The following is a 24,453-nucleotide window of genomic DNA, read 5'->3' on the forward strand; positions in this document are numbered from 1 at the left end:
TAAGGCAAAAGTGATAACTAAGTGGCTTGGGGAACAAAACATCGCTATTTTGGGTCCATGGCCAAGAAACTCCCCAGACCTTAATCCCATTGAGAACTTGTGGTCAATCCTCAAGAGGCAGGTGGACAAACAAAACCCCATAAATTCAGACAAACTCCAAGCATTGATTATGCAAGAATGGGCTGCCATCAGTCAGGATTTGGCCCAGAAGTTAATTGACAGCATGCAGAGGTCTTGAAAAAGAAGGGTCAACACTGCAAATATTGACTCTTTGCATCAACTTCATGTCATTGTCAATAAAAGCCTTTGACACTTATGAAATGCTTGTAATTATACTTCAGTATTCCATAGTAACATCTGACAAAAATATCTAAAGACACTGAAGCAGCAAACTTTGTGGCAATTCATATTTGTGTCATTCTCAACTTTTGGCCACAACTGTATATGGTAGTCATATTGTACAATTTGTGTCTCAACTTTTTTTTGTGTCTCAACTTTTTTATGGTCATGGCTAGAAGGGATCCAGCTTTTGTAAAATGAATGTCAAATTTAACTTTTCATAGTAGGTAAGGAGAATTAACATTACAGGTTAGGAGAATGATGTTAAGGTTAGGAAAAGGGTAAGCTAAAATGCCATAAAAATATATATGTTTTGAAGTTAATTTGCTGCATCCCTTCTAGCCATGACCCATTTTCAAAGGCCTAGATTACATGGTTGCATTCAAGACAAGGTCGTTTTTATTTATCCGTTGACAGCCTATGCTACCGTCGTATTGAAAAAAGATTCTGCTAATGTTTCCCGTCAAAGTGTAGTGGAATTGCATGAAATGTTTTTCAAAAGACACATTTTTCCCGTGCAATGGAAAGAAACTCCTGATATAGCCTATAGGCATACGCGCTCATTAATAGCCTAAATTATGACTATCCAATCTACTCATCACATTAGGAATAGTAGGCTTACATTAGACTGCAAATGCAATGATAAATGCATGCAATCAATCCTTTGTTACAAAGGTGAATTTTTATGGGGGGGGGGTCCCAAAAACTTGAAACTCACGCGCTGCCTATGTAAGAGACAGACTACAAGCTATCTAGCTAGCTAACTAACTGACTTAGTCTTGTTGTGAACACCTTGTTAGCACCGGAACTCGAAATCGGACTTACCAGTTGGTTCAGGTCTTGACGGGCAAAAAGGTTTCTTCGCTTTTCTGACAATTCTTGAGTCTTATCTCGTTGTCTTTTCTGCCTTGTTAGAGCAACCAAATACAGCACATAAATTGACTGTGGTGATGTATCTTCTAGTTTTAGGAACCGTTATCACGCAGCATGGGGTAGCCTCTCAGCTGTGGTCGAAATAATTGATTATGTGGTGGCCTTTACATGGCCGCAAGGAGGCGTCATGTCAACTTCTTGGCCACTTGGGACTTTGTGGCTGTAGAATCTAGTGGAAACCGTTTATCGTCTGCACAAGGGCTTGGAAACCACCGCCGTTGCCAAATCCTGATTCGTCCAAATAATGGAAGAAAACCACAAACGACTACTGCTCATAATTACACAATTATACGTCGTGAGCGTTGACAGATTCTCGCCGTTTCATCTGTCCTGAGAGATTAATAGCAGCACCAAAATAAGACCCTCGTGATACTATTCTGCAGACCACTGACCTCAGTGTAACAAGCTATCCACCTGGTATTACGATAATAGCATAAACTTGCTACATTTTCAAGAGTTGCTTCTGTTTCTGGTCAGCAGAAGTATGCAACTCTTGGCTTGTATAGCCAACTTTGACTTCTAGCTGTGCTAGCTAGATTGTTGCCATTACCCAGGAAGAGGCCGGGCCTGGCTGGCTGAGTTTCTAGCATTTCTGCTTTGCTGCAGCGGCAGACACATTAGCATAGGCTAGCTAACGTTTGCCGGTGAAAGTATATTTTAAAACCCTGGTGAAATTGACAACATATCCATTACAAACTGCTCAATAACTATCTCATGTGAAGGACTGACAGATTTGACAGAGATAAGGTTAGCTTTGCACAACTATGGCTAGCTAACTGGTAAACATTCAACACTCAATGTCAATGGCTAATGTTAGCTAGTTACTCTATCACATTAACGCTAGCTACTTTCTTACCTGTGGTTGGACTGTTGTTGACAAGGAAAACATTGCCAATGTCGCTCTTAGACAGACCAACAAATATGTTTCAACGTTCCTTTCCGAATTGTCCTTGTTTCTCTGTCTGTGTTCCTTTAGCTAATGTTACTGAAAATCCTGTTCAATGTGCGAACCGCCCGTGAAGTTCGCAAGAGGAAAGCTGCTCATTTTAAAGGTCAACCGGATATTTTTATTTTTGACAACCGGAGTAAGTTCGCTGGCTAAAGGCTTAAATAAACAACCCTTAAGGGATAGTTCACCCAAATTACAAAATTACATTTTGCATTGTTTCCCTTACCCTGTAAAGCAGCTTATCATAAAGTGTGGGTCATGACCAATGACGTATACCAGACTGTAAAAAATATAAACCCTGGATTGCTGCTATGTATTGGCCATTGAGAGGCAGTCCTCCATACGAATGCATGAGATTCTAAAGTATTTCAATTAAATACAACATTATATAGTATCTCCTCCGTGTCAAGAAAAGCACATGAGCTAATTATAATACACAAAGTAAGCAAAACAATCAAGTCATTCCAACATTGCCTAAATGAGATGAGATAGACCTATATAAGCAATAGCCTATAAAAATGTAGATGTATAAACTATGGCATAAGGGAATGATGAGCGCATAAGAGGCAATACGTAATTTCTATTAAGACATTAATGAGCGAGCAAAGATGGATGTAGTCCATATAACTATTTGTTCAGCACTTTTGAAATGTACAGCAACAGAATTCAGAACATCGGTCGTTCTTACAGTATTCTCCATGTACACCAAGTCAGAACCGTAGGATAAATAAAGGGGGCATATAAGCAGACAAAGAAAGCTCTTGCAATTTTCAAATATTCAATGACATTACTCTAAAACAGGCTATAGGCTACATGTGCACCACAAAGTCAGAACAGTAGACTAAGTTCTGAGGGGGAAAGGGACCAAATTATTAGGGTAAGGCACATGGGCTACTAACAGCTTACTTCACAACATACACTTAGTATGACTTTCATAGCTACAGCATACAGTACCAGTCAACAGTTTGGACACTGCTACTGTACTCATTCAAGGGTTTTTCTTTATTTTTACTATTTTCTACATTGTAGAATAATAGTGAAGACATCAAAACTATGAAATCATGTATTAACCAAAAAAGTGTTAAACAAATCAAAATATATTTTATATTACAGATTCTTCAAAGTAGCCACCCTTTGCCTTGATGACAGCTTTGCACGCTCTTGGCATTCTCTCAACCAGCTTCACCTGAAATGCTTTTCCAACAGTCTTGAAGGAGTTCCAGCATATGCTTAGCACTTGTTGACTGCTTTTCCTTCACTCTGTGGTCCAACTCATACCAAACCATCTCAATTGGGTAGAGGTAGGGTGATTGTGGGGGCCAGGTCATCTGATGCAGCACTCCATCACTCTCCTAAGCGCAAACCAGATGGGATGGCGTATCGCTTGCCGAATGCTGCGGTAGCCATGCTGGTTAAGTGTGCCTTGAATTCTAAATAAATCACTGACAGTGTCACGAGCAAAGCACCCCCACACCATCACACCTCCTCCTCCATGCTTCACGGTGGGAACCACACATGCAGAGATCATCCATTTACCTACTCTGCGACTCACAAAGACATGGCGGTTGGAACCAAAAATCTCAAATTTGGACTCATCAGACCAAAGGACAGATTTCCACCGGTCTATACAATCTCCTCTGAACAGTTGATGTTGAGATGTGTCTGTTACTTGAACTCAGTGAAGCATTTATTTGGGCTGAAATTTCTGAGGCTGGTAACTCCAATGAACTTATCCTCTGCAGCAGAGGTAACTCTGGGTCTTCCTTTCCTGTGGCGGTTGATGGTTTATACGACTACATTTTAAGAAACTTTTAAAGTTCTTGAAATTTTCCAGATGGACTGTTGTTTCTTTTTGCTTATTTGAACTGTTCTTGCCATAATGTGGACTTGGTCTTTTACCAAATAGAGCTATCTTCTGTATACCACCCCTACCTTGTCACAACACAACTGGTTAGTTAATTAACATGGCACACCTGTTCATTGAAATGCATACCAGGTGACAACCTCATGAAGTTGGTTGAGAGAATGCCAAGAGTGTGCAAAGCTGTCATCAACGCAAAGGGTGCCTACTTTGAAGAATCTAAAACATAAAATATATTTTGATTTGTAAAAAAAAAAAAAATTGGTTACTACATGATTCCATGTGTCATTTCATAGTTTTGATGTCTTCACTATTATTCTACAATGTAGAATATAGTAAAAACAAAGAAGAACCCTTGAATGAGTTGTGTCCAAACTTTTGATGGTACTGTATTTACATATGACTGATTCACTGGGGGCTCCCGAGTGGCACAGCGGTCTAAGGCACTGCATCTCAGTGCTTGAGGCGTGGCTACGGACACCCTGGTTCGATTCCAAGCTGTATCACAACTGGCTGTGATTGGGAGTCCCATAGCGCGGTGCACAATTGGCACAGGTTTGGCCGGTGTAGGCCATCATTGTAAATAAGAATTTGTTTTTAATTGACTTGCCTAGTTAAATAAAGGTTAAATAAAAATAAAACAAATTCACAGGGCACAGATGACATACAGTATAGGACACTCACCTCCTCTTTTGTTGTAGGTAAATCTGAACGAGCCAATGAGCGAACAAAGGCCAGCCAGTAGCAAACACCACAGTGATAGGGACTCTGGAAAACTAAAAAGACAACTTATAATTTCTCTCATCCGTGCTGACATTAAAGAGTAGCCAACAGAACGCAATGCACTTCTCTTGTTTATCATTACACATTTTAAACCCCTCCTGTTAAATGTGTATGTGTTTTAAGATATTAGATTTAAAAAATATATATTTGAACTATTATTAATAGTTAGACGCAAGCACATATATTTCTTGCTAGGGATGAGGCGTCCTCTTGTCTAGCCTGAGAAGACGATCTAGTCGTAAAATTAACACAAAATGTAGACCATGGTGCTCACTTGGTCTTATTGGGGGCATGACACTAGCCATGATAAAAAGGTTGCAGGTTGGCATTTATTGGAATGACACGTGTACTGGAGGCAACTCTGCAGGATAGTCTAGCTGGCACAGCCACAAAGTCATAAAATCTGATTTTAAACCTGACCCTAACCTTAACCACACTGCTAACCTTATGCCTAACCCTAACCTTGAATTAAGACCAAAAAACACATTTTTGTTTTCATTAATTTTTACGATATATTGCCAATTTTGCTTTTGCAGCAGGCCCATCTAGTGGAAATCGCTCAGATCTGCCTTGAGGACAAGACCCAATAAATGCCTGACCCTGAATCTACTCTTAACACTTTTCTAATCTATTTTTATCTCACTGAAAGACAAACACGCCCCCTTTGAATGCCTTAGAGCAGGCATAGTCGTGGTAATATTTTACTTGTACAGACTACCAAATACAGCACAATCCCAAATAATTTCAGAGGGTTCAAATTCCACAAACAGAAATGGCACTATTTCGCTCGACCAATAGGTGGCAGTATAAGATAGATGTTGACCTTCTGCATCTACATGTGCAGTTGTGTAAACCGTTACTTCACTCTCAACTAGGCTAGCTATGGAGGTGGGATGCACGGGCTGAGAGAAGGAACAGTTTAGCACAGAATTTACGGCATGCGTTTTGGGCCGCACCAAAGTCAGTATTTATCACCATCTTTGGCCGAATCGAACTAACTTGCAATTAACATTTTAAAAATCATTGGCTCTCCATAGAACTTTTAGATCTCACTATGATGAGAAATCAGGCCTGCACCAAAGCTAGAAAATCTGACTTGTAGCTGATTGGCAGCTTTTCAGGCAATTGAGAAATAGATGCAATTCCTATATTAAGAAATATAAATCAAGCTACTTTCTAAAGTACAGGTCAGACACATAAGATGAGACGTGACGTCTTAAGGCGTTTTAGAACAAAGTTGGTTTGATCTGAATGGTCTAGTCTTAGAAGGTCTCATGTTGTCGCTCTGATTTTTAGCACAAATTTCTTTACATCGCTGTTAGTGAGCATTTCTCCTTTGCCAAGATAATCCATCCGCCTGGCAGGTGTGGCATATAAAGAAGCTGATTAAACAGTATGATCATTACAGAGGTGCACCTTGATCTGCGAAAGCGATCAAATCAGTCGAATGAAGCACAGCAACTGGACGCAAACCATAGTTTGCAGTGCATCAGTACCACTGTCATGGAGGACGTAACCTCAATCACCGAAGTAACAACTGAGGTGGAACCAACAACAGGAGTGGAACTCACCCAGCCTCCCAGACCTGCAGTCGAGAGGAGACTACCAGGGCACAGACCGTATGTGAAGTGGCCTGGCGCCAGTGACAAGAAGTTGTGGGAAGCAGTGAATACTGACCTTACCTTGACCCTCGAGAAACTTCGAAGCACAGTGGAGAAGAAGTTGGAGAGGATGGGGGACATCATCTATGAGTACGGGGCAGAAAGCTTTGGAGTGCAAGAGGCAAAAGGCGGGAGAAAGGTTCCAACCCCACCAGTTTCCAGGAGGCAACAAGAAATCAAGCGCCTCGTTCAAGAAAGGAGACAGCTTAAGAAACAGTGGAAGAAGGCCTCGGAAGTGGAAAAGGAGGGCATAGAGGCACTTCAGGCAGACATTAAAACCCGGTTGTCATCCCTCCGTAGAGCAGAGAACCTACGGAAACGCAGAAGGAAGAAAGAACAAACTAGAACTCGATTCTATAAAGATCCCTTCAAGCTCCTTAAAAGTCTCTTCACGAAGGAAAAAAGTGGAGCTCTAAAAACAACAAAGAAAGACCTAGAGGAGCACCTGATAACAACAAACTTTGACTCAAAGCGACATGACCATCTGGCCATCCCATCAGATATCCCACCCATTGAACCCCCGGAACATCATATTGAGACCAGCCCTCCGACATGGAAAGAGGTGGAAAACACAGTTCGACGGGCAAGAACAGCATCAGCCCCGGGGCCAAATGGAGTCCCGTACAAAGTGTATAGGAACGTACCAGATGTCCTGAGGTTCCTCTGGAGGCTTATGAGAACAGCTTGGCAAAAGAAGATAATACCCAAAGTGTGGCGTAGGGCAAGCGGGGTCCTGATCCCTAAGGAGAAGGATGCAGTGAACATCAGCCAATTCCGCCCAAACTCCTTACTGAATGTCGAGGGTAAAATCTTCTTTAGGGTCATTGCCCAGAGGATGGCCGAGGACCTGCAACGGAATGCGTACGTCGATACATCTGTACAGAAGGTAGGAATATCAGGGTTCTCTGGCTGCTTGGAACATTTCAGCATGATCTGGCACCAGATCCAAATGGCCAAGGTGGAGAAAAGGGACCTCCATGTAGTCTTCCTCAACCTCGCCAATGCATTTGGCTCTGTGCCCCATGAACTCCTGTGGTCTGCCTTCAGATTTTTCCACATACCGGACACCATCACAACCCTGGTGAAGTCGTACTTCCAGGATCTGCAGTTCTACTTCACCACCTCAGAGTTCACCACCTCATGGCAGTGCCTGAATGTAGGTTAAATGGCGGGATGTACCATTTCTCCGTTGGCATTCATAATGGCAATGGAGGTTATCATCAGATCCTCAAAATGGGTTGCTGGTGGACAGCGAGTCGACTCTGGTTTCCGCCTCCCTCCACTCAGAGCCTACATGGACGACATTACAACATTGACCACCACTGTCCCATGCACCAGGAGACTGCTCAGAAAACTTGAGGAGAACATTAGCTGGGCCCGTATGAAGATTAAACCATCCAAGTCACGCAGCGATTGTCTCGATTGTGAAGGGAGTACTCTCTGACCTGAAATTCTTCATCGGAGATGACCAAATCCCAACAGTGTCTGAGCAGCCGGTAAAAAGCCTTGGAAGGTGGTATGATGCAAGCCTGAAGGACAAAGACCCGGTGCAACAGCTGCGCTAAGACATCAGTAGTAGCCTACAGTCCATCGACAACACCCAGCTACCTGGAAAGTTAAAGGCCTGGTGTCTGCAGTTTGGTCTCCTACCCCGGGTGTTGTGGCCCCTAGCAGTGTATGAGGTTCCAATCTCAACAGTGGAGAAGATGGAAAGAGGAGTCACAGGCTACTTAAAGAAGTGGCTCGGAGTTCCACGATGCCTTACCACCATAGGCCTCTATGGAGATGATGTCCTCAAGCTGCCCCTCACCAGTCTAACAGAGGAATTCAAGTGTGCAAAAACCAGGCTCCAGATGACACTGAATGAATCTCGAGACCCAGTGGTGATCAACAACGCGCCGACCTTGGCAACTGGCCGCAAATGGAGGCCAGGAAAAGCAGTCCAGGAGACAACAGCAGCCCTCAGACATGCTGACATTGTGGATCATGTTTAGCAAGGGAGAGGAGGCCTTGGGCTAACTAGCCGTGCTGCTTGGAGTAAGGCCACTGCACCAGAGCGGCGGAAGATGGTAGTGCAGGAAGTACGCCATCAGGTGGAGGCTGCAAGGTGGGCAAAGGCAGTCTCTCTTGCCAAACAGGGACAGTGGACTCAATGGGACAGTGTGGAGAAGAGGAAGATCAGCTAGAAGGATCTGTGGGCTATGGAAGCGAGGCGGTTGAGCTTTTCATCAGAGCAACATATGACGTCCCTCCAACACCAGTTAATCTTCACCAATGGTATGGGGAAGATCCGGACTGTGCCCTCTGTTCCATGCCAGCCAACCTCAGGCACATTCTCACAGGGTGTAAAACAAGCCTCACCCAAGGACGCTACACTTGGCGTCACAACCAAGTCCTTAAAAACCTTGCGTCCGCCCTGGAGGACAAGCGAACTGCCACCAACTCCCTACCACCCCCAGCAGCATCACATCCCTTACGGACGACCTTTGTCCGTGAAGGGGCTAAACCACCGAAGAGCGGCTCTACACCATTAGAGCAAGACCAGCTGCGCTTGGCCCCCGACTGGAAAATGCTAGCTGACATTGGCCGGCAACTTGTGTTTCCTCCGGAGATCGCAACCACCACCCTAAGACCTGACATGGTGCTCTGGTCCCGTTCGCTCAAGAAGGTCTTCATCATTGAGCTCACAGTACCCTGGGAGGACTCAGTAGATGAGGCTTATGAGCAAAAACATCTGCGCTATGCCGATCTAGCTGCCGAAGCACGGCATCATGGCTGGAACACAGAAGTCCGACCAGTGGAGGTGGGCTGCAGAGATTTTGTGGCAACATCTACAACCAGACTGCTTAGAGACCTGGGAATTAAGGGCCAGAGCCAGCGTTCGGCAATCAAAGCTGTATCAGAGGCGGCAGAAGGCAGCAGTCAATGGCTCTAGATGAAGAGGAAAGAACCCAGCTGGGCCCCGAAGTGAGAGGGCCAGGTATGCGGTCAACAATGCTTGACTCAGGGAGGAGGACGCCCCTGCCATGCATAGTCCCATGGGATGTTGGCTATCAACAACAACGCAACTCCTATGACTAATTGGGAATGGGACGCAACGGTAGGATTGATCACCCTGTCGCTGGCCGCCTTTGGGGAGGGTGTATAGTGTGAAAGGCCGAAACACCCTAGGAACCAAAGGTACACTACTGACAATGCGCTCCCCAAATTTCACCAGGCTCACTGTTCATGAACTCTTGGAAGTGCTTGCACAAAGGATAGTAACATCTCATCCTGTGTTCTTGGAATCCACCAACTTCGCACAGCCATTGAAGAGGAGTGGGAAAACATTCCACAATCAAAACCCTGATCAACTCTATGCGAAGGAGGCATGTCGCTCTGCATGGGGCAAATGGTGGTCACACCAGATACTGACTGGTTTCTGATGCACGCCCCTACTTTTTTTTTAAAGGTATCTGTGACCAACAGATGCATATTTGTATTCCCACTCATGTGAAATCCATAGGGCCTTATACATTTATTTCAATTTAGGCTGGGTTTCGGTACAACACTTTGTGACATCGGCTAATGTAAAAAGAGCTTTATAAATACATTTGATTGATTGATTGATCAGGGTGACAGTCACAGTAAGCATATGTATACAATGCATTAAGCAACAGTACATTCATATTCAATATTTTTTATCAAAAAATTAACGAACAATCAACAGTTTTATAACAACAACAAAAAACTCTGTGAAATACGACTCATCCTCTGGCTTTAAAACAGAATTCAAAACTCTTGCGGTACGGTAGCTCAACGTATGGTAGTTGCATGAAAGAAACAGAAGAAAAAAAACGCAGTTCAATGTAAAAAGTCTAACCTATAGCAGAGCGCTTTCGACACACCTACAGCACACTCACTAGCCCATACTCCGGTCGCCATATTGCGATGCAGCTATCCCCTTATTGTACAATAACGCAATTCGCCCTTGCACTCCTAAACGATGCAATTTTTTGAAACTTTGAAAAAGGGTAACATCTACAAAATGCAGTCCACTCTTTGTTACAGATTCTAGGTTTGGAATCAGAAAACTGTATGGAGATCAAATGCTTCATAGATAAGAAAATGTCGGCCAAAATCTCACTCCATCTTCTCCACTGCAGTCCACTGGGCTTCCTCTCATCACCATATTTGGTAGTGAGCGGAAACGCCAACCGGATGCTTCACATTTATACATCTGTTGAAATATCTGTCTCATTGTTCAATTTGTGCAGACAGCTTGGAATCTAGACCGTAAGCAACACGCATGGATATGCATTGCCAAACAATGCTACTGCCACCTTCTGGTTTGGAGTGTTTTAACAAGGCTGAGTGGCTGACGACTTCCAAGGTCTTTGTGGTGTGAACACAAAAGAGATTGACTGCCGACACTTTTCAGAGGTGCTAAGTGCTGTCGGCAGGCAAACGTTTGACAATCTTAACGGTGTGTCTGAGCTTTAAATGACTAAATACAACAGAGTGAGCAGTCTAATGGTGCTCATTCAGACATAGGCTAAACAAGCTAACATTACTGCTAAATAGGCTACTCAGTTGTAGCACGTAGCCCACAATTCATTTCCTGATTTACTGTATAGGCTAGTATAGTTATTAATGGGTAATTAGCCTACAATCTGCGGGTAAACTCCGCATCACTTGCACTGCGGCATCAAACCGGGTCGGAGCTCGTCTTCGTTGGTGTGCTCCATGACTTTGTCACAACCAGGAGGACAGGCGCAGATTTAACATTCAGTCACCTCTGTGACAACAAAGTTACATGACAGCAATAATGTCAATGTTTAAATGGTATTAAATCAACAGGCTTTCATAATGTGTCATTGAAATCAATAGGCCTATTCAATACCCTCGCATTTCAACTAGGTATTAAATGGGTAGGCTACATGCTTTATCTAATAGGATTGTTAGATATCGTTTCCGCTTTAGGCTATTCAGTTGTTGCAAACATTCTCAACATTAAATGTTAATAAATGAGTGAATGTAAAAAGAGAACCAAGTCGATAGAAGGTGAATTGACCCTATGCATGTTTGGATGGATTAAGCCCTCTGCTGTCTGCATATAGCCCTATGCCGACAGTCTGATACCGACCTCTCAAATTCGGTCAAACAAAACATATAATCCCAAAAGCTGCTAGGGAGTTGTAGGCCTAGTGTCTTTTCTACAAGGCTCATAATGCTCTTCATGGGGGATTTCATATGTGAGATGTAGTGCTGAGAGAAAGAGGCGAAAGGGATAACTGGGCCCAAAATCTGTATTCTCCAGCAGATGGCGTTTTGTCTCTTTTTTTAGCTCACAAAGCGATGGGTTTTGTATGGAGGTCAATGAGAGAGTCTATTTGGTCAACAAAATATTGAATGTCTTATTTGATCGTATAGAAGTGTCGCAATGCTTAGGTTGTTACGAGTGTACTTATATAGGACACGTGCCATACCGGCAACTTTGAGAAAAAACACTTAATATCTGAGTTGGGCCTGTTGTTAACACGCGTCTCTGCCCTCTCATTGGCTAGAATGGTCCCACCTGCTCTTGCCTCCTTCCGACTGCCCTCCATTTTTAAAGAAACGTATATTCATTGTTAGAGCTGCCACTTGAGTATCTCTGTTCAATATAACGGATAATCTGTGGCTGACTGGAACAACTCACTTTTGCTTACCTTAAAAAAAAGCATATATTTTTGATACACACGCACAAGGACAAAATGTTACAATGTAGAATATAGAATGCAACAAAAGCTGCGTGCCATCGATGGAACACTGGATAGGCTACTTTGTATCACTAGACCGGAATGTACATCACCCTTCATCACTTTTGGGTTTAGGTTCATGAGCGAATATCGCAATGAAATTCAATTGGTCAACAACTAATCGATGCAGTATTTGAACCAATCACATTTAACAACGAGCCCCAGAGCGCGTATAATTTTGGGGACAGTTATAAAATCGAGGCCAGAAATCTCACAATACCAGGCGGAGAGCCCACTATCTCACCACACGGAAAGCCACAACGTTTTGCCTCATTGAAAAGAGAAAGAAAGAAAGGAAATGCAGAGGGATGTAAGATGGCAGAGCTACAAATGTTGCTAGAGGAAGAAATTCCAGCCGGTAAACGAGCGCTCGTCGAAAGCTACCAAAATCTGTCGAGGGTTGCAGAATACTGTGAAAACAATTATGTACAGGTAAGGAAACTACATCGCTGATAAAATGTTGAATTATATGCGGAATTCGTCGGATTAGTAATGTTATAGAACTGTGAAACCGGGGACAGGAAATGTGGCTCTGAGACCAATGACCGCTAAACATGGATATTTAACTCTTATTTAAACAGGCTTTGGCAATGCAAAAAAAAAAAGCCTACCTCATCATTTATATGCTGAAACTGTGGTTACAGCCGCGGACTCTATTCTCCTATAACAGCCGTGTTCGGATGGTTGCCTACTCTTATGACCATTCTAAACCAGCTATTTGATAAGCATTTACAAAGCTGCTGAAGACTATTCAAAGGGTGTGTCGTTCTCTTTGATAGGTAGGATAGAACTGTAGCCTAGGCAATGCTATTACAATTGTAGCCAGGGCAAACATTTTTTTTTCTCGCTTTCCAAACCTAGGATATCGAATAGGTCAAATGGTTTGAATCGTTTCTTCGTTATAGGCTCCTTGTAGGCTTACTGTCTATTGGCATCGTTGGTCACCGAATGGTGTTACTAGGGCAATAATGGTCGCTCTACTGCAGTTTCCATCAATGTACTATATGCCTTTGAGAGCATCACGGTAGATCCAGCAAAGCAGTTCCCATCATTCTGTATCATGCATGTAATAAATGCGTGACTGGTCTTTCTGTTTTTTTGTTTTTTTTACCGACAGTGTGCCTAGCTTAACATTAGTTAGAAATTGGTAGGCATAGTGGTATAGCAGTGTATTGCCCATGGATAGGTTTCTGTGCAAGCGACGTGTGTGTGGATAAACTACCATTTATCAAATGTATTGCCCGACTTGGTTGAGGCAGCCTGAATTGTTATTACCCGAAAGAGGGGACTGGATTGTCGTAGGCTACCTGTCATTCCAGATTGATATATAAAGCGTAGTCCTGTGCATTTGTTTCATCCTCCGTCTTTCACATAATTCGAATAGTTGAATTGCGCCCCAGTAGTGGTCTAATGAAACGGTGTGAGCTGTTGTCACTGTACAAATATGATACAAATATGAAATATTTGATGTATTTCCTATTCGACAAAACTGTATGAATAAGGCTTGAAATGACTTGTATGCTTTCTAAATATAGTATAATCAAATTATAAAACGACTAACTATACGATTTCATCTTCCTTATAAATGTAAAATACCAATTTGTATGTTTAGTGTTAGAGAAAATGTGCATGTTTTCTAAAGGTCTCTATTGATCAAAACGTCTGTCCCATCGACGTGAACGTCTCACAGCTCTAGCTTGGCTTTCTGAATTCGTTAGGAAAGCGCCTTTCATATCATATTAACCGTGTCTGTCTAGGACACAGGAAGTGTTTTTTGTTTAAAATCTATGAATGATTTCAGATTAGTGGCTATACATCGACCTCTGTATGGGGTACCGTGATGAAACCACGCTCTCCTGCTGCACTATGATGTAAAGATTACAGGCATGTGTGATGTCAGTGGCTGTGATGTAGGGTTCAGCCAGGAGTGGATCGACAGTCGGAAGAGCAAATTAAATCCTGGATGGGACATACCAGCTTCAAGTGGTTTCAGATTTCACATCCTACATTACACTGGCTCAGGAAATGTATTGTTTCCGCCTGACCTAGGAGTATAGCTCAAGGCAAGCTATTTTTATCGACTGTGTCCAAAGATCGATTTATAAATGAAAATGTCAGTCGGAACAGGTACCAGAACCATGCAGGTTTTACATCTAAGAGGATTTACTAATAGCCAGGCAACGGCTCAACATCTCTATCCCTCCAATCATCTCTAACTCCTCTTCCTCCCTGCCTTTTGCTGCTTTGCCCTGACTCTCCACATCACTTCCTTCTCTTCCATTGACTTACATTAACAGAGGGAGAGGAGAGGAGAGGAGCAACAAATAGGATACAATTGTGGTCAGGAACATAATCTTTCTCTCTCCCTCTCGCACTGTCTCTCTTTCTTCCTCTCTCTTTTTCTCAACCATACACATATACTCTTCCTAATAAAGGGTTTCCATAATAAATTGTGTGATAGTTACACACACTCTCTCTCTCCTCCAATCAACTTTCTTGCCTGACAGACTAACTACAGAGTTAGCCAATGCTAGCTGATTAGTTACGAGGCAGGGACAGTTTTCAAATGAAATGCATCGGTAGAAACAGGACAAAACACCCAACTTGCTAGCTGGCTATGTAAATAAATATCTAACTCATCATATGAGCTCCAATGCACAGGCATCTACTACCCTAACAGGACAGCTAAGCTGTCTAATAATAGGAATACTAGGCAATGTACACTGCTTTCGGAAAGTATTCAGACCCCTTGACATTTTACACATTTTGTTACGTTACAGCCTTATTCTAAAATTGATCAAATTGTCGTCGTCCCCCCCCCCCCCCCCCCCCCCTCATTAATATACACACAATATCCCATACGGACTAAGCAAAAACAATTGTATCAATTTTAGAATAAGGCTGTAATGTAACAAAATGTGGAAAAGGTGGGTCTGAATACTTTCCAAATGCACTATATATCCTACGAATATCTGCACCTAGCAAACATAACAAACCATAACAAAAGCCCAACAGTTAATCACAAATGACTCTAGCCTTCATTTCGGAAGCTATTTAACTAGTTGTCTGTATGGCTAGCTATTTAACTGGTTGTCTGTATGGCTAGCTATTTAACTGGTTGTCTGTATGGCTAGCTGGTGAAAGTGACAGTTGAGGTTGATGCTTCAGCGCAGCCCAAATTTACCGCTACACACAACTTTTCTTCCCTGACAGACTAACTAGTTAGCTAGCTAGTTAAAGCAAGCCATTTCCATATGAATTACATTGGTACAAACAAGACAAAACAACCAACTAGTTATCTGACTATATACAGCTAAACACTGCAAGCATTTCCAAGAGACAGAGCAATTATTCGAGCTCCACCGCTGATGTGCTTGCCTGTACCAACCAAGTTATCATGACATGACAGGACTTACTAATCTGAGAGCTATTCCCCAACTTTCACAGCATCAAACATAGACAACACCAAACATATATCTGCTGTTGACTTATTTCACTCACCTCGACATCATCACTTTTCAAAGTGCAAAGACGTGTCCGAATCCATATCACCGACCGATATAGATACAGCCTCTTTCACAGTGAAAAGTTGTGTTCGCTTCGGCGGCGTCATTTTGAGTAATGAAGTCAAAAAAACTTTGAAATGTCAAATGACAGCATACCCAACAGCCACGAGAGTACGACAACAGGTTGTTAGCAAGTTCATTTTGCGATATTGACACCGATATTATTGTTAGAAAAACATGGCCGTTCGCGGCCGCTATAGTAATTTAAAGAAAGGCCGTAGACGGCCACTATGGGTCCTAAAGAGTTAATTAAAGTATCATTTTGTTAAAAGTTCTAATGTTACTGTCCCCACCACAACAAAAAAATACTTAACGGTATATTTCACTGCTATTCTATTTCACTATATATGTCCGTTAATATGTTATTAACATATCATATGTGTCATAAAAATGTTGAATTTTCTCACTACACGTAAATATGAGTGCCCCAGTAGAAATGGGTCTGCTACATTTCCTGGTTGTAAGCAAAGCACATTATCCAGAATTCATAGCGATTTCAGGACATAGTACTGCCCGGTGGAGGTGTATCCAGTTATGGGAGAAATATCAAAGTGTTTGTAGCCAGCACTTTCAGACAGAGGATTTTGAAAAGGAACTGAATTCTCAACTGATGGGGTTGCCATGTCGTCGAACATTGAAAGGTGATGCTGTTCCATCGATTTTCCCTTTCACTTCAAAGAGGAAGGCATCCGATCAGCCAACATCAGAGCAGCAGAAAAGAAGTCAAGCTGAGGTAACGTAGCTAACGCTACCTAGCTAACTAGCTAGAAAACTACATTTATTTTCAGTGCCTTCAGAAAGTATTCACACCCCTTGGTTTTGTTGTGTTACAGCCTAAATTTAAAATGGAATAAATGTAGATATGTTTTCACTGGCCTACACACAGTACTCTAAAATGTCAAAGTGGATTTATGATTTAAAAAAAAAATCATTTTTACAAAATAATAAGAAATTAAAAGCTGAAATGTCGTAAGTTAATAAGTATTCAACCGCTTTGTTATGGCAAGCAAGTTCAGGAGTACAAACAAATCACATAAGTTGCATGGACTCTGTGCAATAATAGGGTTTAACAATATTTTTGAATGACTACCTGTAAGGTCTCTCATGCTGATTAGTGAAATTCCAACACAGATTCAACCACAAAGACCACAGAGGTTTTCCAATGCCTCTCAAAGTAGGGCAACTATTGGTAGATGGATACAAATAAAAAAAGAAGACAGTGAATAGGAAGGAAACTGCTCAAAGATTTCACCATGAGGCCAATGGTGTCACGCCTGCTCCCGCTCCACCTCCCTGGTGCTCGAGGACGCCAGGCTGCCCATCATTACGCACACCTGTCACCATCATTACGTGCATCAGCGCAATATTGGACTCCCCTGGACTCCTTCACTTTGTTGATTACTCCTTCTATATCCGTCTGTTCCTCAGTTTGTTTCCCGTGTCGGCATATTGCCGTTATGTTTCCCCTGTTCAGACGCTGTCCTTGTTTGTTTCTTGTCAGTTATTTATTAAATGTTCACTCCCTGTACTTGCTTCTCGTCTCCCAGCATCTGTCCTAACAGAATGCTGTCACCACAATTTGAAGCATCATGGAGTTTTTTGCTTTGTTGATGACTTCGGGTGCCACTGCCGAAGGAATCAGGGGTGCCTCAGCTGGCTCGTCGGGCTTCCACGCCTTAGCTGGTTCGAAAGGTTTCCTTGTCTCGGTTGGCTCAGCAGGCTCCCACCCCATGTCATGCCTCAGCCAACACATCAGGCTTCGGCTCGTTGGGCTCCCATGCCTCAACCGCCTCGTCCGACTCCCATGTCTCGGCCGGCCCATCAGACTCGCCCGGGTGGGACGCCGGTTGGCGCCCCTGTGGGAGGGGGGGGGGGGGTACTGTCACTCTGCTCTCACCCGCGCCAGGCTGCCCATCATTACGCACACTTGTCACCATATCAGTGCAATATTGACTCATTGACTCTCCTTGCCTTTGTTCATTGCCCCTTCTATATCTGTCTGTTCCTCATTTTGTTTTCCGTGTCGGCATATTGTCGTTATGTTTCCCCTGTTCAGAGGCTGTCCTTGTTTGTTTCTTGTCAGTTATTTATTAAATGTTCACTCCCTGTACTTGCTTCTCTGTCCAACATCTGTCCTTACAAATGGTGAGTTTAAAATGGTTACAGAGTTTAATGGCTGTGATAGAAGAAAACTGAGGTTGGATCAACAACATTGTAGTTACTCCACAGTACTAACCTAAATGACAGAGTGAAAAGAAGGAATCCTGTACAGAATACAAACATTCTAAAACATCCATCCTGTTTGCAACAAGGCACAAAAGTAATACTGCAAGAAATGTGGCAAAGCAATTAACTTTTTGTCCTGAATACAAAGTGTTATGTTTGGAGCAAATCCAATACAACACATTACTGAGTACCACATTTCAAGCATAGTGGTGGCTGCATCATGTTATGGGTAAAGAATAATATACATATTTTGCACAATCCAGGTGTGGAAAACTGTTCAAGAATTTACCCAGAAAGGCTCACAGCTGTAATTGCTGCCAAAGGTGATTCTAACATGTATTTACTCAGGGGGTGTGAATACTTATGTAATCAAAATATAGCACTTTTTTTTTTGATTATATATTTTTTACACAGTAGAATTTTTCTTCCACTTTGACATCGCAGAGTATTTTGTGTAGATTGTTGACAAAAAAATGACAATTAAATCCATTTTAATTCCAATTTGTAACACAACAATATGAATACTTTCTGAAGGCACTGTATCTAAACCACAATCTAGCTTGCTAGCTTTCATAATACGCTGGCTAGACACCGTTAGTTGGCTATCTAACTACCGCAGAGGCTAATGTGACTTTGTTCTATTTAGAGTCCGATCCCATCAACACCTGCATAGGCATCAAGCTCAGCACCAGGAAATAATGTAAGTCACCTTGAAAAATCTTACTCAAATCTACTAAATATTTCAATGACTCTATGCATTAGCAAATATATTGGAGCTAGGGATTAGCATGGTCTGTATCTTGTTGTCATAGTTGGTGTGTTTACAAGTAGGCTACAACTTCTACTGTGGTTTTCTCTGTATTATGGAGGCTTAGTTGATTACTCATGCAAGGCTTGAAGTCTAAATTGGAGGAAATTAGGTATTAGTAAGGAGGGGATGGTGTGGGTGACTGACTAGGTTGGGTACTGTATGTGAAGGTTAGTATGCATGATCTATTGACATGAGGGGGGTGGCTGAGTGGATATAGTACCTTGTTTGAGCATGTGTTGATGGGGGGGGAAGTAGTAAAATGTTGGCTTATCACTCACTACTGTGTGTCCTACAGACTAATCCTGTTGATAACGAGGAATTTGACACTAGCTTTAGTAGTACAGCGCCTGTAGACCCATTGGATGAAAGCTTTCAGCCTGGAATAAGCTTAAGCTCAACATCATCTGACTTAGAAACAATGCCAAAGGTATTTATGAAAGTACACTACCCTCTTGAGAAAACAAAATCACCAATACACTAAACTGTCTACAAGACAAGTGCTCCTCAAACTTTTCACACCCTTGTAGTCAATTCTCTGGCATGGTGGAGAGGGGCTGTTAGTAGACTTTTCTAGCCTATTTACTCGCTTGTTGGCAGTGCTTGTCTACTTAACAGCACAACTAGAGGTTGAAGTAGTGGGTGGTGAAGAAAGTGTATGAGAGGCTTGTCCACCTGGCTGTGGAGTGCAGAAAGGGCCAGAAAGTTGTCTACAAGGATTCACAGCTCCCCAAACCCAACATCCCTGCCAACATCGCCACCTCGCCAAAGCCTGCTAAACCAGCTGCCATTAACCAACACGAGAAGAGGTTCACCAGCTGAAGAACATTCTGGAACGTGCCTGGAACATTCAACCAACACAACATCCATATTCAGTTAGACTGATGTTGTAGTATAATATAAAATGCCTATTATGCTCAGCTGCACTGTGGTATAGATGTTGCTAGCCGTTGTACATATAGTGTTTTTATATGAATTTTTTTTTATTTATTTTTTTACAAGTGACTAAATGATTCCAGCTGCATCAGAAAGTAATAAAGTGTTGACCTCAACTCCTGGCTCAATTCATTGTGATATTCGTGAAATGTATTTGGATAAACTAGCTTCAGTCTTACTGCTAAAACAAATTACGTAGGGAGTTGGTATATCATTTAAACTGAAATTTGTTGGCAAGTGAACATGCTTCAATATAACAGTAGATTCGTCTGTCAAAATAGCAAATAAGTAGACATGGCTTGTATTCAAGACAAAGTTTATTTACTCTGGAGGCCGAGGTGAGTTTACAAAGCGGTGTGCAGGAACAGTTATGACAATGTATGACATAGTGTATACAGTAAAATAAAGAATATACTAAAGCTTATAATAAATACTACAGCTCTACATAGGAAATACTTGCATATTGTGTGTTTGGTGGTGCAATGAGGTGTTCGAAGTCACTTTGATACAAGGGGAGATTGTTGTTATGGAACCTTTCACATCTCCTCTTGAGAGTCACAAACTTCTTTGTATCCAAGCGGTTTGTCTGTGAGAAACACGAAAACGCTAGTGCACATTCATGGGCAATCATTGTATACTGTATGTATTCCTACTGTAGCAGCATGGTGTAGAATATGAGACATCTCGTAGACACACTTTAGCTAGCTACAACACACAGGTATAGTTACTCCAAGACTAATATGAGTCATAAAACCAAAGTCATTCCTTTACTTTCCACCATCATCAAAACATTTCTCCAGTTTTGCTCATAATGAGAGGCGCTAAGCTAGTTAGCTAGCTAGCGATAACATTAGACTACAGTACATTTTAGGTATAGTAAATACACAGCTAGCTAGCTAAACTTGTCTAGCTTGTATTGTAGTGGTACTAGCAAGCTCTGTTATGGACGAATCAATTACCAAATTATACTGTACTGAACAACACTGCTTTGTGTAAAAAGAGAGCATCTTTTGCTAGCTAGCTACCGACAGCAAAACAACTTACTCGTTTGTCATTTGCCCTCCTGAGTCCTGGTCCAGCTGGTCTAGGCTGCCACCCCTGCTTGCTGGTCTCGCAATTATTTTTCTCGCTGTCTCAACTCCTCTTCAGTGTATTCCGGTTCATATAAATAGGGCTCTATATAAAAGAACATCAACAAAAACAATCGTTGTCCAGCTCTTTTTGGAAAGAGGAATCATCAGGAGCAGCCATTGTAGCTAATTATTTAGCAATCTTGGATAGACAGCCCTTACGAAATAAGATTGCAGTTAGAGTGCAGTATAACTGCAGAATGCTGCAATTACTGCATCCAAAATAACAGTTTTTTTTACTGCAGTAATTTAACACGGTAACTGCAGTTAGAGTGCAGAATAATCCAAAATACCACAATCGACTGCAGTTTCAAAGCTGCAATCTTTTTTTGAAAGGGAGTGCATAGTAACATAGCTTCTGTGAACCTGTAAACTAGTACCACCCCGTTTTGAAAAGCATGCCTTTGAGGGTGGGAACAAGGAAGTAGGTCTCCCATCAGGCTGTAGTCTTCACAAAGCCAGGGATAATGAGTCAACCTAGATATCCTGCAATGTCCTGGCAGATAGGAACATTGTTGAGACAAGTCCAATGGTTCTATTGAACAAGGACAACCATATCTATTCGCTGCTAGTGTGATCGTGCAATCTGAAAAACACAAAGCCCACAATAATTGTTACAAAACATGATTCCATTCATTTTTAGATCAGAGAGCAGGCTCAATCAACCAATGACATAATTTGTCATTCCTACCATCTGGTGCCTTTTTTGGTCCTCAGGAAATATCACCTCATATTTAGTGAAAATTTGGATTGCAAAAGACTTTATATATAAAGTTGACCATAAACACACACATCAAATTTTATTGGTCACATACACATATTTAGCAGATGTTATTGCAGGTGTAGCAAAAATGCTTGCGTTCCTTGCCCCAACAGTGCAGTAATATCTAACAATTCAGAACAATACACACAGATCTAAAAGTAAAATAATTATGTAAATATTAGGACGTATCTCAAAGTACATTTTATGCTTTTTGTTTTTAGTGGTTGCAGATGTTTTTGCCATGTCACCGGGTGCTATTCATCAACTTCTATGAGAAATATAAGCCATTAAATAACAAAATATAAAACATCTTTCTTCATTATTTTATAATCCTACTTAAAATCTTTAATCAAAAATCTTTTTTTAATGATGATTGTATTTATTGTTATTGTATTTAATATTTTCTGTGTCCTTTATTTCACTTTCTACCCTGTTTGTTTGTAGTACCCTTTTTAAACACAGCCCCTTCCCTCAATGACATCACATTCAGGAAGTGTCATTTTTTGGGGTGGGAAAACAACAGCGCAAAGCGACATAAATATAAACACTCAGTTTTACCCAGATGTATCTCTCCAGAGATCACCAAAGAAAATTCCTGATTTGATATTTTTTTCTCCTCAGTTTTCTCAGACATTGATATATATATATTTTTTTAAATACAACAATTATTAGAAGGCTTTGTTGGTTCCTCACTGATATACAGTCAATTCCAAAATGACTGGCACCATTGACAAAGATGATGTTTTAAAAACGGTATAAAGTTAATACAAATACAGAGCGACAGGAAACTGCCAAAATAATGGAAACACCAACATAAAGTGTCTTAATAGGGCGTTGGTCCACCACGAGCCAGAACAGTGGGCTGAAACTATATTGGAGGGATGCAACTTCATTCTTCCACAATAAATTATATCATTTGGTGTCTTGTTGATGGTGGTGGAAAAGGCTGTCTCAAGCACCACTCCAGAATATCCCATTATTGTTCAATTGAGTTGAGACCTGGTGACTGACATGTTGACCACACACATTCATGTTATTCAATCATTGCATCCACACTGCCTGCGTGCTTCAATGAGCATAAAACTTGGTTCTATTTGTGATGCTTGACACGCTGCAAGTCCCGCCTCTCCCATCTCCTCATTAGTTTTTAGGAGCATATACCCACGTGGGTGATTGATGAACTGAGGTTCACACTCCAGTCCAGTTGGTGGTGGTAATGCGCCTTAAAGTTGGTTTCCAACCGCCATATAACATCCAAAGAAGAAGAAGCCTGAGGAGAGATTACTAGAATCAAACTCTGTTTAACTTTTATCTGTGTATTAATTGTCAGAGTAGAGGACCTTGTTCATTTCAGGTAAAATAACAACCCAATGTTTATATCCCAGGACAAATTAGCTAGCAACAGCAAGCTACTGTAGCTAGCTAAATTGCCATGAATGTTTAATGCTTTTCGACCTATCCCCGAATTAATTCAGTTTGTTCAGTTTGTTTGTATCCCTAATTTACTCAAGTGTTTCCATTATATTGGCAGTTACCTGTATATTGTATGCTCTAACGTTATTTTATACTAATACAATTGCTCACAATTGCAATTGCTCAGAGAAAGATTCTTGTTTAACAAGAAAAAGTCAATCTCAAAAAGATAGGGGGCAACATTTGTTAATCAATGGGTTTCAAGTCCAGAGACTGAGATGGACATTGCAAAATGTTGATTTTGTGGTCAATTAACCATTTCTTTGTCGATTTATGATGTGTGCTTGGGGTTATTGAAGATCCACTTGAATCCAAGTTTCAGCCTCTTGGCAGAGGCAGCCAGGTTTTGATCTAAAATGTCCTGGTACTGGGTAAAGTTTATGATGCCGTTGACCTTAACAAGGGCCCAAGAACCAGTGGAAGTGTATCATAGTAATGAACAAACAAACAACAAAAAGTGTGGGCCAGATTATGCACTCAGGAGTGCCATTTTTGTTGAGGCTATGACACCGACGCTAACGGAATAGCAATTTGGAGATCTAATGGGCACCCGTTGTGGGCACCAGTTATGCCATATTGTAGAATCCAGATAAATCCAACTGTGCTGTTGGATAGCTCGTCATCAGTGACATCATTGAGGAGCACTACAGGTCATGTTGCCTGCTATAACACTTTTATAACCATATCATAAAAGAACACAGTGCCCATTGATAAATGGCATAATCCGAAATGACAGGCAAATTAGCATAATAGCTTTCCCTATAGACTTCCAGTTGTTGCGCTAATGCTAGTTGGCAACTTCCTTCAAACTGCACGCAGAGACAAAGAAAATCCTTGGCAAAATCACAAACTATCCCATTAAGGAAGGAAACACACAAGCAACAGTATTTGTCACAGCTGAGCCCCCACTTTAAATCCCCCTTTCTCATGATATCCTACTGACAGGATTTTTCTCTCATGAGTCGTGAGTGTTTGGACTTGATGTTTGTTGTAAGGCCCTTCAAGTCTTTTTCAAGTAGTAGCAGCAGGCCTGTCTGACAAGTATCGTTAGATGATGGGGTACTAGTTCAAACGTACCAGGTCTGTATAATGTGGGTCTCCCATCATAAGGTAGGCTACCAAATACCAAGAAAAAAGACTGGTTAGTCTTGGTAAAGGAGTTGAAAATGAAGAGATATAGGGGTTGGAGATTAGAAGAGTTGTACCAGGTTAGTATCATGTGTGTCTTCCATCAAAAGGTACCAC

At 41.7% G+C, this 24,453-nt stretch overlaps 2 protein-coding genes across 7 annotated transcripts in view; one reads left to right on the forward strand and one right to left on the reverse strand.

Moving 5' to 3' along the window:
* Positions 1-2,546, reverse strand: part of LOC129814434 (ATP-dependent zinc metalloprotease YME1L1-like) — a 50,868-nt gene extending 48,322 nt beyond the window's left edge. Inside the window, exon 1 of one of the 4 annotated variants that reach the window (XM_055867542.1) lies at positions 2,129-2,546. In XM_055867542.1, the coding sequence (XP_055723517.1) occupies positions 2,129-2,161 (33 nt within the window). In that variant the 5' untranslated portion in view covers positions 2,162-2,546. The remainder of the gene's footprint in view (positions 1-2,128) is intronic. The other 3 variants (XM_055867541.1, XM_055867544.1, XM_055867543.1) reach the window with 3 other exon arrangements.
* Positions 2,547-12,412: 9,866 nt separating this feature from the next.
* LOC129814435 (abl interactor 1-like) overlaps positions 12,413-24,453 on the forward strand; it is a 58,377-nt gene continuing 46,336 nt past the window's right edge. The window contains exon 1 of one of the 3 annotated variants that reach the window (XM_055867547.1): positions 12,413-12,738. In XM_055867547.1, the coding sequence (XP_055723522.1) occupies positions 12,622-12,738 (117 nt within the window). In that variant the 5' untranslated portion in view covers positions 12,413-12,621. Of the gene's footprint in view, positions 12,739-17,805; positions 18,799-24,453 lie in introns of those variants that run through there. The other 2 variants (XM_055867545.1, XM_055867546.1) reach the window with 2 other exon arrangements.

Source organism: Salvelinus fontinalis, chromosome 17 (genome assembly GCF_029448725.1).
Source record: "Salvelinus fontinalis isolate EN_2023a chromosome 17, ASM2944872v1, whole genome shotgun sequence".
Lineage (NCBI taxonomy): Eukaryota > Metazoa > Chordata > Actinopteri > Salmoniformes > Salmonidae > Salvelinus > Salvelinus fontinalis.